The 19443-nt window shown below is 47.8% G+C and overlaps 1 protein-coding gene across 1 annotated transcript; it reads right to left on the bottom strand.

Annotated features, from left to right (window-relative positions):
• Positions 1 to 935: 935 nt before the first annotated feature.
• Positions 936 to 12226, bottom strand: LOC121461926 (melanocortin 2 receptor accessory protein). The gene is made up of 3 exons (XM_041673294.1): positions 11726 to 12226; positions 2443 to 2542; positions 936 to 1440 (listed from the first exon to the last, which is right to left on the bottom strand). The coding sequence occupies exons 1-3, from the start codon at positions 11958 to 11960 to the stop codon at positions 1260 to 1262; spliced, it is 516 nt and encodes a 171-aa protein (XP_041529228.1). The 5' UTR covers positions 11961 to 12226; the 3' UTR covers positions 936 to 1259.
• Positions 12227 to 19443: the final 7217 nt, after the last annotated feature.

Here is a 19443-nt window from a genome sequence, read left to right on the forward strand (position 1 = left end):
ACCCTGGGTAGGACATGGTGAGAGGTCAAGGGTCATGTCCCTTCCTTCCCCTCTTCTGGCACAGCCTGTGGCCAGTGCCTGTAGAGATACTGCCATGATTTAGAGCAGCCTGTGAGCTCAGCAGCTCCCCTTCTTTCCTCTCTATATTGTTTAGATTCGCCCTCCCCAGTCTGGTGTGAGCATGCCTGACCCCTCACACTGTGGATGAGAGTGGGTCCTGCATGGTCTTCGCACCTGGCATGGAGTAGGACAGCCAGCCCTCTAGAGCCACGGTCCGCGCCTGTGGTCGCAGAACTGCCTCTGTACTGTGGCAGCTTTCCTCCTTCCCAAAGCAGTCGCTGCACACCTCACTTTCCCATTGCCCCGAATGGAGGGAGTCTGGGGATGGTTAAAGTGTGCCAGGAGTGATGTTCAGTAGGTAGGCCTTTTGCAAAGATGGTACCATTTTACAGAAGGGATTTGCTCATCTTGGTTTTATCATCACCCCAGCCCAGTCAGCCTGAACACGGTGGTGGAAAGGGAAAGCCGTTGTTTAAAAAGAAAACCTACCGACTCCCGACTGTGCTAGCGGGAACACTGGCCAGTTTTCTGGGCCTGCCTTGTGCTCTCTCTCTTCAGGCAGGGCCGTTGGTACTAGAAACCTGGTTGTTTTCAGTCCTTAAAGCAGCAGCTAGAATGGGAAGCTGGGAAGCCATTTGCTAGCTTTGAGAACTCAGCATTCTGGGACAGTGCTGGAGGCTGGCTGGCTCCTGGATGCAGGCCCTGCTTCTCACAAGCTCTGTGGGCTCTGTCTCGAAAGACTGTGGGGAAGGGAAAGTGTGACCCAGCAGAGCTGGCCTGGGAGGGCACGCGGGAGGTCTGCAGACTTCCCAGCATCCTCACATGTACCAAGTGTGCTCAGGCAGAAGGAATGACAGAGGCAAAGCAAAGGGTAATACTCATGTTTTATTTTCCTATTCATCCCGAAGCAAATGTAAGCAGCAAGCAGATTAAGCATATTCAACAACAGCATAACTATGTCTGGGGCAGCTTCTCCATCTTAGCTAGATTATTAACGTGTGTGTGATGGTCTTCTTTGTAGACTTGGTTTTGACCTAGTCCGTTTCTTGCTGCATTGTAAATGGCCTTAAAAAGACATAGCTGTCCATGTTGGTTTGAGTTACTAGTTCACTTTGACTGGCTCCCTGGCGTCAGCTCTACAGTTGAGAAGTTTTGTCTCCAGGCTGCTCATCATTACACTGCTGTGTTAGTTCCTGAGGTCAGCTGATGCTCTGGGGGTCCCAGGGGAGAGCCAGAGGCGCAGGGGGTGAGGCGGAGGGACTCTCCTGCTGTAACCATTGATCAGAGCCAGTTCTGCTTCCTGGTTCCTCTGTTGTCTGCGGGGAGGCCCTCCGGAGGCAGTGATTCCACGGGCATATTTGGTGGGGCTGGGGACTGTGTCTATGGACAGAGCAAACGAGGAAAGCATCAAAGGGACTGGCTAGAGAATAGTTGTTAGTTGGAGGCCTCCCCTGTCCCTCTGCGCCTGCCCTGTGCCTGGGGAAGTCAGCTCCTTCAGTGGCAGTCCTTGCTTCTGTGTTCATCTCTTCTTACACGGGAGCCTACTGGCCTTTAATCCAGACACAGATCCGAGTCAGCTCCTATGGCCACACTAAGTGTGTCTTTAGCTAGGAAGTCTGTCTTCTGGATTTCCAGGCCCTCAGGGTACTGGGGACAGTGACCATCTGGCATCAACCTTAGCCCCTGCTTCCTGCCTGCGTTGGATTTTATTCCCCAAATGGGAAGATTCTGCCTCCTAAGTGGCATCAGGGTGAGCAGGGGCCAGGGACTAGCTAAGGTGGAGAACCATTCTCCGTGTGGCTACAAAGCTACAAAACGAGGATGCGGGAGGGGAAGCTGCTGGGGTGCTGAAGCCCTTCTCTGCAGGGGAGGGAAGGATCCTCACACAGCCTTGGGGGCCCTTCTAGATTTCTAAAAGTAATTGTCTTTATGTATGTGTCAGAGAAAGTCTGTGCTGTGCAAAGAGGCCCAAAGAGGATGTCGTCGCCCTGGAGTTGGGTATCAGGCAGCTGTAAACTGCCCATTGTGAGTGCTGGGAACCCACTTGGTCCTCTGGAAGATCAACAAGTGCTCTTAACTGCTAAGAAGTGGATCCCAACAGGCCGTACCCACAATCTTGTAGAACCACTGCTCTGTGTATAGTTGTCGTTGTGAGGCCATGGTTAGCACGGATGGGCGCTGTTCTGTCGTGTGGATGCATGCAGATGCCCTACACTAGTATCGGTTAACACCTGCATGTGTCCACTGCTCTGTGTATAGTTGTCGTTGTGAGGCCATGGTTAGCACGGATGGGCGCTGTCCCTTTGTGCAGATGTGCGCGCATGCCCTACACTACTGTCCTTTAACATCTGCATTTGCCCGAGCTCCCACCTCCCTGCTTACCTCATCTGCGGGGAGCCTGACCAGGACATGTAGAGCAGAATTAGGAAGAGGAGCACCACGAAAGTCACCAGGCTCACCCAAAAGGCAATGACAATGGAATCTACAGGAAGGAACAAAATGAACTGTGTCAGCCTAACAGCAGACTGGGCCTCAGCAAGAAGTCAGGAGAGACTGGGCATTAGAGAGCCAGCGCCTCGACGGTATTGGCTGGGAGGGTCTCCAGTAACAACCTTAGAAAGAGGGAAATGTGCCAGTGGCTTTTCTCAGTTTAGGGTGATGTCAGCTGATGGCAAACTAAATAGAACCTTGGGGGCTCCCACAGGCTTTCTCCGGCTACCCTGTTGGTTGGAGGAAGAATCCTGAGTAGTGATTTTATAACTTCCTTTTCTCATTGTGTGCAGCTCTGTGTGACAAGGACCCTCTCTGAGCCTTGGTGACAGCCCCAGTAGGGTAGCCTCAGGACAAGATGCCCAAGCTGGGGGAATCTATACGCCCCTCAATGTGTGACAAAGAGCCTGTTGAAGATAGTATGGAAGTTTGAATGAAAAGGGCCCACACAGGCTCACAGGAAGTAGCTGTAGCTAGAGGTTTCTCTCCCATCTGCCAGTTCCCAAATACCCACTTTGAGGCTTACTATTAATTACAAACTGTTTGGCCAATGGCTCAGGCTTATTACTAACTAGCTTTTGCATATTAAATTAACCCCTTTCTATTAATCTGTATATTGCCATGTGGCCATGCTGTTCACATCTTGCTTCTCTGGCAATTGTTGGCATCTCCCTGACTCCACCCTTTTTTTCTCCCTATGTCTCTGTTTGGATTTCCTGTCTGACTCTGTTATGCCTGGCTATTGGCTAAATCAACTTCTTTATTAACGAATGGTTATAAAACATATTTACAGCATTCAGAGAGACATCCCATATCAAGTAGCACTATTAGATATGTTATTAGAGTAGGTGTGGCCTTCTTGGAGGAAGTGTGTCACTGGGGGTGGGGCCTTGAGGTTTCAAATGCTCAAGCCAGGCCCAGTGTCACTCTGTCTTCCTGCTGCCTCTGCAGTTCCAGATGTAGAACTCTTGGCTCCTTCTCTAGCACCTTGTCTCCCTGCACGCCACCATGCTTCCTGACATGGTGATGACGGACTGAACCCCTGAACCTGTAAGCGCCAGTCTGTGGTCGTGGTGTCTCACCACAGCAATAGAACCCCTAACTAAGACAGACTGTAACCCAAGCTTCCATTAGTATGGATTGCCACGCTGCGCAACTATGCGCTAGCGCAAAGGGAAGGGTCTGTGCCTTTTCAAACCGAAGATATTTATGAGAGTTGCACAGACGAATGAGAGAAGAAACAACTGTGCTGTGAGGGTTGTGTAGGGCATCACGATGCAGATGAAGCAGGGCTCTGACTGTTATGGCATCCCTGCTTTTCAGACTCTCTGGCCATTTCAAGGCCCCCCTCAGAGGGTACCAACCTCCTTAGATGCTCATGTCCAGTATGGAAGCCTACATGGTACATGCATAGAGTGTGCACAGGACTGCGTCAGCTTTAAATTATCCAGAAGAATCTGGAGGCCCAGTTCAGCATGGCTGTGTATAAGCAGCTGCTGTGTTCTGGGGAATAAGACAAGAGAGAGGTCTGTCCACTTTTAGTATGAACCCAATTTTTATTTCAGATCATTTCAGTCTGTTGATATATAGCACTGGCCATATTTGAAGTGTAAGCTGTTTTCCTATGACCCTGACAGATTTAAAATTAATAAACAAATGAAACAAAAACAACCAAAATTTGCAAAAGTGGACAACCTTGGGCCTGAACAGTTAATGTCAAAAATGAGGCTGAGGGTAGAGGAGAGGCCTCAGCTGTTAGAGAGCCTCCTGTACACGCATGAGGACCTGAAGTATGCGTGGAAAAACCAGGTGCTCATCTGTAACCCCGCTGCTGGAAATCAGGAGTGAAGACAGGTGGGCCCCCAAGATAGCTAGCTGGCCAGTCAGGCCAACTGCTGAGCTGCTGCGCTTCAGGGTCAATTAGGTGGCAAGCAATTGAGGAAAGACACCCAACACTGAACTCTGGTTATATAGATAATATGCACACTTGCACACTAGACTATTACACGCTTGCACATGCATGCGCGCGCGTGCGCGCGCGCGCGCGCACACACACACACACACACACACACACACACACACACACGGGAAGATGCAATGCCTGAAAAGGAGCATTGTAATCTCAGTCCTTACAGCATTTACACTCCAGGGAGGCAAGGACAACAAAGACCCACGCTAGCTTTTGCATCTTTTCGCCTTTCTGCCCCATGCTAAGAAACATTAAGCACTTTAAGGGGACCTCTGGGTTCCTGGGAAGTGGAAAATGAGGTCATAGTGGATATACTAAGCTGAAGCATGTCAAATCCAAAGGAAACGCCAATTCTCCGAACCCCAAAAAGCAGTCCAGATATCCAGAAATTAGCTCAACCTGGATTTCTGGCAGTTAGGTAAAAGCCAGCATTCCTCAGAAACTTGTGAAGATAGTTCCCACCTGCCAACGGAGTCATTTCCCTTACCTCTGCCTGTGGCGTCTATCAGCATTTCGAAGCTCATGCTGGCCTCCTGGCTCCCTCAGCATCACAAGTACCTGGTACACATTTCAAAGTCCATTCAGGCACCCTAGCCCCTGTCACCTCCTCCCCGAGACCCCCTCCAGCTCCTGGCTTCCCTCCCCCAGCCACTCATTCTGTTTATAGTCAGCTCTTCTCACCATGTTCTCTGTATTGCTCCTGCTCACTGTTCTCTGTTCCCTGGTCTCCCTCTCGCAGACAGCCCTTGCCACATCCGGTCTGCCGGCCGTGTTCAGTCTACTCTCTCTGCCCTGTACTCTCCCAGATGCCTCTGACTGTTTTCACTCATATCTACAATAAAAACCTTCCCCTTATTCACAGTGGTTAGTTTTATAACACCCCTTCAAAAGAACCCTGGCTTTCTCAGCATGGCATACCCATATTCTCGGAGAGTTCAGTTTATTTTGTAATTGTCCACGTGTGATCTTGTGCCTTCTGAAACTTTAGTTGGGGATTTTCTTCTGGAAGGGTAATTTCTGTGGACATTAATGCTCCCTTTTCCTCTTCATAAAAATGACTAAAATGTGAGGTCCATAGCACACAGGTCCTCAGAAGTTCAGAGGAGACAGCTGCAGGCACTTCGCAGACAAGCCCTGATCATCATCCCTGATTCTGAGCAGGAAATGAGGCGGCCCCTTGCCTGGAACCTACTGCCTATGGATAAGTGAAATTTGAATTTTGCCAGACAAAAACAGGATGAGGAGCCACTGCTCAGTTTCTATGCTTCTGCTACGTTGTGTTCTTTTGAAAAAAGAAAGCCAAGAAAAATAATTTCTTCCTCTACTGTTGAGAGTTCATCTTGAGTGCTCACAGGGAACATTTTGTTCTAAAGGCAAGAACCGTCATCCCAGCGTCTGAAAGATTCTCACACCCACAGATTTGTTTTTACACAGAACCCCTGGCTGGACTGAGAACGAACCTAGTTCATTCATGGAGAACCCTCAGCTTCCTCTCCCTGCCTTCCTGCCCATTCTTTTCTCTTCCCTCCCTCTTTCCCTTCCTTTCTGCCCCACCCCTCCAACCTTTCCTTCCCTTCTCTCCTCTGCCCTTCTTTTCCTCTCCTTCCTTCCCCAGTTCATACTATGGACTGTGAAGAAGCAAACCCCAACAGGGTTTACCAGGGTCTGAGCCATGTGCAGCATTACGTGGTATAGTACTGGCTGTTTAGGGACCGAGGCAGGAGGATGGCTGGAGTTGAGAAGTCAGGAGCAGCCTGGCCAACATAGCAAGACCCTGCTTGTTAAAAGACAAATTCCAGCAAGCATGAATGGGCTCCGCCTTACATCTTAGGGCTCCTCACTAACCCCGAGTGTGTCAGTTGCACAATGCCGTGACACACACAATATCCCTGACACACGCAACTTTAAAAGGGCACGGTTTCTTTGGTCATGGTTTTAGAGACAGACTGTGTTTGTCATTGTGTCCCCTTGGGGCCCGTGGTGCAGAGCAGGTGATGGTGCCGCTCACACCATGGCAGCTGGGGAGCAAAAAGAGTCCAGGACCCCAGGCTTCTCATCGAGGACATGCAGCCAATGACCTCACCTTCCATCCACTAGGCCCCGCCTCTCAGAGGTTCTGTTACTTCTCAGCGGCTTCTCAGGCATTGACTGGGCCTTTGGCGGTGATCTTAGGGGCTGACTAAGCCCCTGAGAGAAGGTGCTTCAGCTCTGGTATTGTCCGACATCCCCAGCATCCCAGGGTTCTGTAGGAATTCGGCCTCGGGTATTGCTGTGCTTGTTGCTTATGTGTTTTTCTTGCTTGGGGAATAACAAAGTGGTAAAAGCCCAGGCAGATTGGTTTTATGTTCACATTCTGACCCTTTCATTTTCTCCTTATGACCTTGGTCAATGTGACATTTTCTTACATCTCTAAGTCTTATTTTCTTCTATATTTGTTTGTGTGCAATAGTGCCAATTAAGTTGGACGATTAAATAAAATAAATGTATTAGGATAATTCCCTGGCGTGATTTCTTGTTCAGTGAACACTAAGATCCTTGTTGCCGTGGGGAGTTTCATGCAGGTGATGCAGTGTCACAGTGTCCTCTGACGTTGCTGAAGTGGGGTCAGAACAAAGGTCACTAGTGAGAGTGTTAGTTATCAGTCCTGGGGTCTGTTCTCTACCTGGTTCATCTGGGCTCGTGGCTGTCTGGGATAAAAACTACATCTTCCAGCCTCCTATTCAGCTAGTTCTGTCTAGTGGGAATGAGAAGAACTGGTCCTGCAGTCTTCCTCTAGCCACAGCTGAACTTCCTGAACCTTGCATCCTTCTTTATTCCCTTACTCCGTTTTTCTGCTCAGCTGTGGATTGCAAGGTCATGGGTGAAACCTGGAGCATGGAGCTGAGTGATGTGTCTCGGGAAAGATAGAGGAGCGAGCCCCAAGTCGTTGGTTCCTGAGGATTTCATGGGGCTCCTGTAGGTTCGTGTGTAAGAAGCCATCACCCCATTTGTGTCCGCTCTTCTGTGAGTTGCCATCAATGATCCTTACCATGGCTTTCTCACGGAACATACCAGAACAATAGCAAGGACAAATCCAAATGCAAACTCTCATTCCTCCATGGAGAGAGATATTTTCCCGAAGTGTATCTGTTCGTCAAATATCCACCGCCCTCCTCTAACTAGTGCCCAGAAGCAAGTCACCCAGAAAACTCGCACGTCAGTCTAAAGTCCATTTCCAGTCAAAGGGTCCGGGAACAGAATCTTTCAAGTATTGTGCCCCACAAGGACATCTGATGAAAGTTTGTTCCAAAACAAACATTGTGACATCTTTCTTTAAATGTCACCTTCAGGATTTATGTCAAGTGCTTGGGTGGGCCATTTGCTGAAGACACTGGAATCATGGGTAAAGTCTGAAGTGGGCATTCCCCAGGCGAGAAGGGAGTTACATGCAGCCTTTGTTTTATGTGTTCATTGAGTCCCCTGCTGTTTTCAGAAGAGATTGATTAATGGTGTGTTTCTGCTCCCCTTCCCTGAGCTCTGGGAGCAGCAGGTGAATAGACAGAGGCAGGCATCGGCAGAGGTCAGTTTGTACCGTGACAAACTCTTCTTAATACTTAATTAAAGAGGAGACATGGACCATGGCGGTAGAGAGCCCTGAAGCTAGCTGTCCTCGAGGGAGGGCCACCCAGTTCACTGCTCTCTGGATGGGAACACTAACCAGCCATTGGAGACCCATCTTACCAGAATAATTTGTTTGTCTCTGTAAGACTGGAATATAGGATTGGTTTTCTTACCTTGGCATCCAAGAGGGGGATGTATAGAAAATCAAACCCTCCAACTTCGAGGGATTCTTCAAAAGCCTATCTGCATATTCTACTGTGTTGACACATCTCTGTGAACCTGAGCAGCATTGAAAACTACAAGGCTAATGCCCTTGTAAAGAGCCTGTAACAGGATCACACCAGATTGTGACCTGTCGCTGTATGTGGCAGCCCACTGCCTTCTGCTCAGTGCTGATTTCCTTTCTGCTGAGGCAACAGCGGTGACTTGGGGTAAAACTTGTTATCTGTTATCCTTTGTAATATAGTTAGAACTAGCCTCCTAAGAAACCAGGGCACCTCAAATGCAAATTAACATTGTGTGTCCGTGACTGCATGTGCCATGGCACACATGTGGAGCTCAGATGACTTGGTCCTTACCATCTACCATATCTGATACAAGTCTCGTTGCTCATATGTACCCCAGGCTAGCTAGCCCATGAGTATTCCTGGAATTTTTCTTTCTCTGCCTTCCATCCTGCCGTACGAGTCCTGGGATTATAGATCGGGCTACCATCCCCAGTTTGTATGTGGGTGCGGGGGATCTAACCTTTGGTCCTCATGCCTTTGCTTTAAATGCTGAGTTCCCTCCTCAGCCTGTAAATTAATATGTTCTTACCACATATATGTATTGTGTGGCGCAGCACAGCGTGTGTGTGGAGGTCAGAGGACAGTCTGTAGGGTCAGCTCTCTCTTCCTATCGCATGGGTCCTGTAGGGTCAGCTCTCTCTTCCTATCGCATGGGTCCTGTAGGGTCAGCTCTCTCTTCCTATCGCATGGGTCCTGTAGGGTCAGTTCTCTCTTCCTACTGCATGGGTCCTAAAGGGTCAGTTCTCTCTTCCTACTGCATGGGTCCTGCAGGGTCAGTTCCTACCGCATGGGTCCTGTAGGGTCAGCTCTCCCTACTGCATGGGTCCTGTAGGGTCAGCTCTCTCTTCCTACTGCATGGGTCCTATAGAGTCAGCTCTCTCTTCCTACTGCATGGGTCCTGTAGGGTCAGCTCTCTCTTCCTACTGCATGGGTCCTGTAGGGTCAGCTCTCTCTTCCTACTACATGGGTCCTGTAGAGTCAGCTCTCTCTTCCTACTGCATGGGTCCTGTAGGGTCAGCTCTCTCTTCCTACTGCATGGGTCCTGTAGGGTCAGCTCTCTCTTCCTACTGCATGGGTCCTGTAGGGTAAGCTCTCTCTTCCTACTGCATGGGTCCTGTAGGGTCAGCTCTCTCTTCCTACTGCATGGGTCCTGTAGGGTCAGCTCTCTCTTCCTACCACATGGGTCCTGTAGGGTCAGTTCCTACCACATGGGTCCTGTAGGATCAGTTCCTACTGCATGGGTCCTGTAGGGTTGGTTCCTACCACATGGGTCCTGTAGGGTCAGCTCTCTCTTCCTACCGCATGGGTCCTATAGGGTCAGTTCCTACCGCATGGGTCCTGTAGGGTCAGCTCTCTCTTCTTACTTCCTGGGTCCCAGGGATTGAACTTGGGCCATCAGGCAAGGCCAAGCTTGCAGACTCTAAGATGGCCAAGATTCCTCCCACCCAAAACAGCAGAGCAGCCTTACAGAGCAGGTGGTGGCTGAGTGGGACATCCTCCACCCTCAGAAAGTTCCAGTGTCCGAAAATCTCTCTGCTTTGCATCTGCATAGTGTTCAGTTTTACAAAGCCTTTCTGAAGACAAACCTCCTTTTTGTCCAGATCAACACGGCTCCTCAGGTTCAGAACTCATGGCAATATTTACAAGGAGGTGTGTTTTCCAGCCCCGCCACTCTCTCCCTCTGACTAAGTCTTCTTCATGGTGAGTCACGTGTGCAAAAACCTGCCCTGAACGTCACAGTTCTCAGTCTTGCATCAGGCAACACACAGCCAACCTCCTGTCCCCACGGAGGGCTTCCTGTAGTGTTGGGAACAAGGGAAATCCTCAGGAAACATGGATGGGCACCTGCATTTCAATGCTGCAAGTTACAGGCTTTTCTAACAGACTGTCCAGGAGCTCCGCCTGGCTGGTGCTTACTGTCTTAAACCCTAGCATTTATGTGTTTGGAGCTGGTCTGTAACCAGCCGTCTCCTTTCCATATGGCATCATTCCATTCCTTTGAGACATTCCATTTACGCAGTGGGACATAGCCCCAGAACCCAAGACATCTAATGGAGCAGACAGAGGCAGGTCCCCAGCCAAGTGCACTGCTCCGGGGTTGTGCCTTTCTGCTCATCGCCTCAGCTGACCTTTAGCCTTGGCTGAGGAGCTGGACCGATCAGGGAAGAACATCCACAAAGCGCCAAGTTGCTCAAGAGATGAATAAGCAGACAAGAAGTGAATGTTAACGCATGCTTGTCCCTGAGAGCAGCAATGCTGGGCAGCTGTGGTCAGTTTAGCAGAGAGTATGACTTACATCTTAGAGGTGGGGGAATGCATCTCCCAGATTTAAATATGGACAGCGAAGAAAAGTGAACTCTTCAGTTTGAAGAAACTCACCTAGCTTACTGGAGCCCTAACCAAATGCAACTCCATCAAGAAATGGACCTTCAAAAGAGAAGGGGGGGGCTGGGGTGTAGCGAAATGGTGGGGGCTATTGCTTCAACCCCCAACATGGCAGGGTGAGAGGAAAAAGGGCATAGAAATAGGAGGGGCAACTATTTGGGGAAAGGGGAGTCAGGGGGAGGAATTGGGGATGAAGGAGGGTAATAGGGGGCTGAATATGACCAAAGTCCATAGCTGACCATAGCAATGCACACCTGGAGTCCTAGCCCTCGGGTGATTGAGGCAGGAGGATTTCTGTGAGTTTGATAAAAGCCTGTGCTATATAGTGAGTACCAACTGAGCCAAAGCTATATAATAAGATGCCATCTCGAAGGAGCAAGACCAAAAGAATTAAACTATCTACACATATGAAACTATTATAACAAAATCCATTATTTTGTACAATTAATATACACTAATAAAATGAATGGAAAAGTAAAGCATAAAAGTTTGTGTGTGTGCTGTGTGTGCACACGTGCATTTATCTTAAAAGAACATTCTGCCGGGCTAGCAAGATACCTCAGAGGGTTAAAGTTGCTCCCCACCAAGCCTGACACCTGTATTTCCATGCTAGGCACGCATGTGGTGGAGAAAGAACACCTTCTCCAAGCTGCCCACTAACCTTCACAGATGCCCTGTGGCACCCCCACCCCCTAAATAAATATATGTGTTTTGTAAAAAGACCATTCAGCTTAGTTTATAGCAAGTTCATTCATAAACTTATGCCTGAAAGTTACAGGTGCACTGTGAGTCCCGCGCCTGGCTCATTCCTGTCTGTGTGTGCAATATTATTGCTGCCGGGTGAGCCTTCTGGAGCTAGTAAGTGGAGACAAAGCCTAGAGCGTCTCATTCGTGCCCAGCCTCTGTCTGGCTGCCTTCCCAGGTTCTGACTTACGCTTGTTGGCTTTCAGCTTCTTCTCGTCCACAGGAATAAGATCCAAGTAATCCAGGTAATATTCATAGCTGGTGTAGGGGACAGAGGCGTTGGTCCTGTTGGCCATGACTGTGGCTATGAAGGCCAGTGTCCGCCAGAGGCTCACATCCGGAGCTGGGCTGTGGGCCCCAGGGACAACATTGCTTAACTCATTTCTGTCAGAACCACCCGGGCTCGTCTGTGGGTCTCCAGACATGGGGCCTGCTTATCATAGCTTTGCTGGAAGGTCAGGAGGCTGTTCCCATAGATGACCTCTGGATCCTGCCCCTCCTAGAAAAAACTCCAAAGCAAGAAAAGCCGACTGCTAGAGACACGGCTTCCCATTCAGCTCTGGCTTGCCTCTCCGTGGAAGGACTGGGAAGTGGGCAAGAACTCAGATGCCAGAAGCAGAAAATGACTCACAGAGCAGGACAGAGGCACCATTTTCCCTGCAATACATGAAAAGTCAATCAAGCTGCAGGAAAGCCGGCCAGTGCCCTTGACTTAGACCGAGGCTGTTCTTGGTGTTATTAAAGCCTGCCAGTTCTTGGTATTATTAGGCAACCAGTAGACCTCTGGCTTGGATTCTGAAGGCAGGCCCTGTACTTGCAACATCTGTCGTGTGCACAACCAGTCAGCTAAGGCAGTAAATCCCTCTACTTGGCTGAACGCCCCCCCCCCCCAGAGAAGCGGTGTATCTGCGTCAGCATCCTACAGGAGTCTACACAGCTCTTAACGGATGCCGAGTGTCTGTGGGGCCCACCCTAAGTTATGCACCCACTCGTTCGTGTGGTCCCTAGACGCTCTCCTGAAAGAATATGGGGGATACTGGAAGGAGAAGCCAATGCATGAAGCACTTTGGAATTTTGCCTTTGGAAGTTCTACACCAATCCTGGATCTGTCTGTCTGTCCTGCTTGTTTTCTAAGTGTTGATTCCGGTCTCCATTGGTGGGTATCAACAGATACACCCCAGACCATGCCACAGCAGATACTCTGCTGGGAGATCTGGGAGGTCCTCAGTGGGCTCGAAGGAGGGGGTCGCGCTTAGATTTCCAAAGCAAAGTGGCAGTCTTAGAGAAGCAAGGGGTAACTTGTGTCTCACCTCTCAGCAAAAGTGTAGGTTTTCATAGCACGCGAGTTCCTGTTGTCTACAGACACTGTCTTATAATTGAGCGCGGTTCTGACAGTAACTGCCCAAGGTTGAAGAGCCCTCAGGGAATGGGCCAGTCCCACAGTCACCTGCCTCTCCCTACTTCAGCTTTAATCCCAAACCCCAGGTTGTCACCTCAGTTCGGGTTTAACAAGCCCCTCCCCTCCCCTGTTCCCAGGATGCCGGTATAACCTGACAGAAGCTGTCACTACCGATCCAGGCCTGATTTGTACACTAGAGTGTGACTGTCACTGAAAGTGGTTTTTACAGTAGAGAATCTTTTTGTAAGGCAAAGATGGAGGACACAGAAGACCCAAGTCTCAATTCTGTAACCTGAGGATGGGGGTAGGGACTTTTATGGTGTAAAGAAGCAGGCTGATCTGAGATAGGGGAAAAGATGATGGGAGGGAAGGGGTGACGGGAGGGAAGGGGTGACGGGAGGGAAGGGGGGACGAGAGGGAAGGGGTGATGGAGGGAAGGGGCAATGGGAGGGAAGGGGTGATGGAGGGAAGGGTGATGTTGGGAAGGGGTGATGGAGGGAAGGGGCGATGGAGGGAGGGGCAATGGAGAGAATGGGGATGGAGGGAAGGGGTGATGGAGGGAAGGAACGATGGGAGGGAATGGAGATGGAGGGAAGGGGGGATGGAGGGAAGGGGGGATGGAGGGAAGGAGCGATGGGAGGGAGGAGCAATGGAGTGATGAGTGGCCTGTGCATGTGTGGTCTAGCTTCATGAGTCATCAGAGGCCACATTTTCAAAACACAGTGACATTGGTAGGCTTTAAGGATGGACTTTTCAGCTCTCTGACATCAAAACATCACCCTCTGTCTAGGAACAAGTCAAGGGCAGTGTGCTAGCTCATCAAAGACAGACGAGAGTGGTCTCCAAATTTTGAACCAAAATGTAGGCAACTGTTAGCACATGCCAGAGGCGTGACCTGGAGGAGAGCCATGGGTGATGTTAGCTGCGAGTCCTCTAAGGCTGGAGCTATAAGCATAGGAAATGAAGGGATTTATTTGGTGTTTCCCTCTGTTTTGAGGTGCTGGGCAGAGGTAGGAAGCTTCCTGGCCTTCTCCATGCACAACCACATCACCTCCTGCACCCCATCCTCCTGGATGGGTCTCTGTAGTAATAGGAGCGGCAGGGCTGCGTCCCCTGCACCCAGCTGCCCACATGGCTTATTCCCAGAAATAGCAACACCCAAACTGTATTCATTTAAACACTGCTTGGCCCATTTCTATCTAGCCTCTTCTAGGCTAATTCTCACATATTAATTTAGCCCATTTCTAATCATCTGTATTGCACCCCAAGGTGCGCTTACCGGGAAGATTCTAGCCTATGTCCATCCTGGGTCGGAGCTTCATCGCGTGTGTCTGCCCGGGAGCGGGGCATGGCGTCTCTTCTGAGGCGTCTGCTCATGAGAGGAGAGCTGTCGAGTCTGAGCTCACTTCCTCTTCCTCCCAGCAGGCTGTTCTGTTTACTCCTCCCACCTATGTTTTAACCTATGAGGGCCAGCCAAGCAGTTTCTTTATTTTTTTAACCAATGACCTTCCTCCATCACTTCCCCTTTTTCTATTTAAACAAAAAGAAAGGAAGGCTTTAACTTTAACATAGCAAAATTACATAAAACAAAACAGTTATCAAGTAAAAATTACAATAATCTTTATCATAACTAAGGAAAACTATAACTATAACTAACTATTCTTAACTCCATCAAAGACTCCAGAAAGATACATTACCTAAGCAAACAAGAAAAAAGCAACTTTCAAACTCTAGAAATGACAGAGACATCTCGCTGCCTGGACAGTCACCTAAAGTTCCTCTGTACTGTTGGGGCATCCATCTTCAGCCTTCAGGCCCATGGTATCCAGCAGACATTTCCATGAAGCAGGAAAATTCAAAGTTAGTTCAGTCACTATCTGCTTGTCCTGAAGAATGTCTTGCAGACTCTTTCATGAATCAGGAACCCCGAAAGATCATCTCACCTTTAGGCAAGTTCAGTAGTCCTCTCTCTGTGGGTTCTCTGTGTCCAGTTTATGCAATAGTCCAGGCAAGAGCAGTTTCTTGCCCAAATGGCTATCAAACTCCATAAGGATCCTCTTCGATGCCCATCTTCCTCTTGAAGTAGATTGGTGCTGCCAGGAGCAGATGTGTCTCATTGTCATGAAAAGTCCTCAGTTATTAAAACATTAAATGCCATATTCTGCAGTCTTTGAAAGATATGAAGAATGTCTATCTGAAATATATCTCTATATATCTAGAAAATCTAACTAACATGACTACAAACTTTACTATTATCGATGATTATCCATTAACAACCTATATTTCTTAATTATATGGTACATTTTTAAATGAACTACACAATCACAATATCTTAATCAATAGCAGAAATATGCATATACATATAACAAAATTGACCTTAAATCTCTATCAATAAAGCAAAATCTATACTAATACAAATCATTCATATCTATATCATATCCCCCTTTAAATGTAAAAGAACATTTATAAACAATTTTTGGGAATATGGGGGCAGTTTTTTTTCTCTCCAAACTGCTTCCTGCTGAATGGGGGCGTCGTTAATTAGGTCTTTCATGGTATAACCTGTGTGCTAGTTTCATCTCAGTTGGCAGTTGAGCGAAGCAATTTTCTGAAGATGTTCACTGCAACCCTTCAGGAGGGCGTGGTCCATCATACCATATCGGAATAGAAGAAATGAACAAGGTCTCATCCTCTGAGAAAACAAAATAAGAAACTTCTTTCCAAAGCATCATGTCGTTAGATCCAAATTTCAAAGTCAAGGCATTTTCAAGATATCTATGTTGGATTAGTTCAGCAGCATTTATAAACAAGTATCTTTTAGTATCTTTTGCTCTTTCCTCAGCATTCAAACAATTCAAAGAGAGCATAATAGCATACAGTATCAAAAGTCTCTGTGTATTTTCCATCATCGTGTAGCTTTATTTTAATCTCTATTTCATTTCTTTTTACTTCTATTTTATATTCTCTGTATATCTTTGACCTGGAATAACTCTGTGGACCAGGCTGTCCTTGAACTCTCAGAGATCCGCCTGACTCTGCCTCAAAGGCATTGGGATTAAAGGTGTAAGCTACTACACCTTGAACTCACAGAGATCTGTTTGTCTCTGCCCTTTAGGCGCTGGGATTAAAGGCGTGTACTACCACACACAACAACTCTCTTCCTTTTTTTTTTATTTTATACTTTAAGAACGTCAACTTTTAGCCTGCATATATTTTTAACACGCTGTAAATCATTTAAACATTTTCTTTATCTTTGACGCTCTTTTTACAGTATCTCTGTTTTTCTGACCACATGAGTCTTTAATTTACCAAGCAATATCAGTAGGACTAAAGCCATGGCTTTGATGGCTGGATCCACCCCATTCCTTAGCTTTCCAGCCTCATGGCTGAGGTACTGGCTGTAGCCATGTTTACTGCCACAACTCTATGGCATTTTAAGGTCCCTGCCAGCAAGCGAGCTTCAGCAGCCTGTGCTTGCAAACCGCACGAACTGCCTGCGCAAAAGAGTCAGAGTTTGCCCTGGCAGGATGGCCCAGAAAGCCGGCATTTTTAAACGGCGCAGCTTTTTTCCTGCTATGGCTGAAAACCGAAAAGCATGCGTTCATCTTTTCGTCAACACCGTTTAAGTGTTTCGTGGCAGGACCTCTTAATGAGCTGCAGGGTTTTGCAGCTAAAGCTGAGTCAGGAAGCCTCTCTTAGATGAGGCACTTGCTTGCCTCTAGCAAGCAGAATAGACCCGAGAAATTGTCACTATCAAGAAAACATGCTTTACTCTTTCCCAAACTTTCTCAGGCTTTCAGTGGGTTCAGTTGTCCACGTCTGGGCGCCATTTGTAGTAATATGAGCAGCGGGTTCTGGGGTACAGATGTGAAACATTAAATCACTAGGTCCTGGTTGCTGGTCTCAAGTTCAAGGTGAGAGGTAGCCTTCCCTTCCTGGAGGTTAAGGTGTGGGCTGAGTTCCAGTTCTCATTAACTTGTGATTGGATCCTCTGACAATCGCGAGTCTCCATGCCGCCTCTTTAGCATAAAAGTCCAGCTATAGATCAAGGAAATTGGTTTGCCACTCTTTCGCCCTGTCACACAGAAATCTCAAATAAGACCCATATAAGACCCATATATGTGTGTGATCACGTAATGCAGCCCAGCATGATGTCTTTGATCTCTGATGTCGTGAGCATAGTGCATGAAGAAATCGCCCTTTTTTGTTCCTAGGAAGTGTTATAGAGATACTGTATAATTCCCTTTCCCACGAGCCCTTGGACGTGAGCTGCCCTTGTGACTTGGTTTGACTCTGAGTAATTGGTTGATACAGCATCTAAGAGGCTATGTTGACCTGGGCTGTGACTCAGTGGCAGAGCACAAGGCAGAGTAGCTACAGGGCCTTGGGCCCATTCAGTTCCCAGCACTGAAAACAAAACAAAACACAAAAGACATTGTGCAAGTTCCAGGCCAAGGTCTTAAGACAGAAGTTCTCAATGTGGGCTAAGACCCCCTTGGGGGTCACGTATCAGATATCCTGCATATCAGATATCTACTTTATGATTCATAACTAGCAATATTACAGTCATGAAGGAGCAGCAAAATAATTTATGGTTGGAGGTCAGCACAGCATGAGGAGCTGTAGTGAAGGGTTGTAGCGTTAGGAAGGCTGAGAACCGCTCGCTGTCTGACACACTCACACTCATTCTTCTGCAGCCCCAGCAGCAGGGCCTGGCCTCCTGGGGACCAGGGTGAGCTTACACGGTCAAGAGCCAGGCAAACCCCAGTAGCGTGAGTGGTAATATAATATAATATACCTCCTCTGCCTCTCTCTCTCTCTCTTCTCTCTCTCTCTCTCCCCCCCCCCTTTCTGTGTCTTCTTACCCCTTCCTCTGTGTGGTGTGTGTGTGTGGTGTGTGCCCAAGGACAAGGACAATCAAGTATCATTCCTCAAGAGCCATCTACCTGATTTTCCACTGACCCGGATCTCACTGTCTGACCACCTCCCTAGTGCTGCGATTACACGTGTGCACCGTCCATCATATCTTGTTACTTTCTGACATCGGCTCTGGGGCTTGAACTGAGGTCCTCATGTTTCCAGGGCAAGCACAGTTTACCAATAGGGCTGTCTCCCAAACCCAAATGGCTATTTCAAGTCTCTAATCTTGGGGTGCTGTCTTACACAGCACGAGGTGACTGGTGAAATGCCCGTGTTGCTGTTCCTTTACATCCTCAGTTCTTTCAGTCCCTTTACCTAATCCAGTCCGGGCAGCTTGTGCTGAGTTTTTAATCCATTCCTTTACTTGCCTTAACATCCCTGGGTGCTTTGTAAAATATGTAAGACAAACACTATGATTTACCTGTTGTCAGAATTTATTGATAATATCAGTCAGATTAAACTTGTTCTATAAATTTTTAAAAAGCTGCAAAAATTCTGTAACTGTCAACCATTCTAAGTTGTTTAAATATGAAAGTACTAAACTAAAACCCCAATCAGGTATGTGTATATATATGTGTGTGTGTATGTGTGTGTAGTGATGTATTTCATTTGTATTTTAATAAATAAAGCTTGCCTAAAGTTCAGAGAGTAAAACAGATGCACTGATCAGCCTTACAGTGTTACAGTGGTAACAAACACCTTTAATCGCAGTAGCCACACTAGGTTGCCATAGAAACTGGGCAGTAGTGATGCACGCCTTTAATCCCAGCCCTAGAAAGGAATATATGACGGGAGGAGACAGCTCTCACTCATAGTCTTATTCTGAGACTCCCAGAGGCAGGATCGCCATTTCAGACTAAGGTCAAGGTAAGAACCAGTGGCTGGCTGTTTTGCTTTTCTGACCTTTAGGTTGAATCCCAATTTCTGTCTCTGAGTTTTTATTAATTATGCTACGTGTGTGTGTGTGTGTGTGTGTGTGTGTGTGTGTGAGAGAGAGAGAGAGAGAGAGAGAGTTTTTGTGTGTGTGTAGTAGCATGTATCCTACTAATGGGTCTCCAGGTAATAATTACAAAATAGCGATAAGATATAATAAAACAACTATTCAGAGGCACCAGAGAGGCCCAGAAAGCCACAGAAACAAAGGGGTAAACAACACTGAGAGAAGGGAATGTCATGGGTGGGATTTGTAGTTATAGATGTCTTTCCTGGGTGCATCCCACATCATCACAACATAAACCAGTGTGAACTCAAGCAGAAAACAAAAATTTAATTGGTTTTAGGAGTCAGGGGCCGGAGCTTGGCATAGGAGAGTATTTAAGTGGGCATGGGGTAAAGGAATCTTCGAGGGTGAAAAGCCATGGTTACTCCTCATCTGTTTATATTGTTCGAGGCATACGTAGCTCAATGGTAGAGACAGAGCTTGCCCACCAGTACCCAGGCTCTAGGTTCAGTCTCTCACTCACAGTTAAAAACAATAGCATCGGTCAAATCCTTGACTGAGAAAAAGAATCAAACTGAAATGGAAAATCGTCACCTGTCAACAAGATCATCTATCGGAGAGCAAGATTCTGGTGGGCCCGTAAAAGATG

Source organism: Microtus oregoni, unplaced genomic scaffold (genome assembly GCF_018167655.1).
Source record: "Microtus oregoni isolate MIOR12 unplaced genomic scaffold, Mior012 000023F_ref0000262, whole genome shotgun sequence".
Taxonomy (NCBI): Eukaryota; Metazoa; Chordata; class Mammalia; order Rodentia; family Cricetidae; genus Microtus; species Microtus oregoni.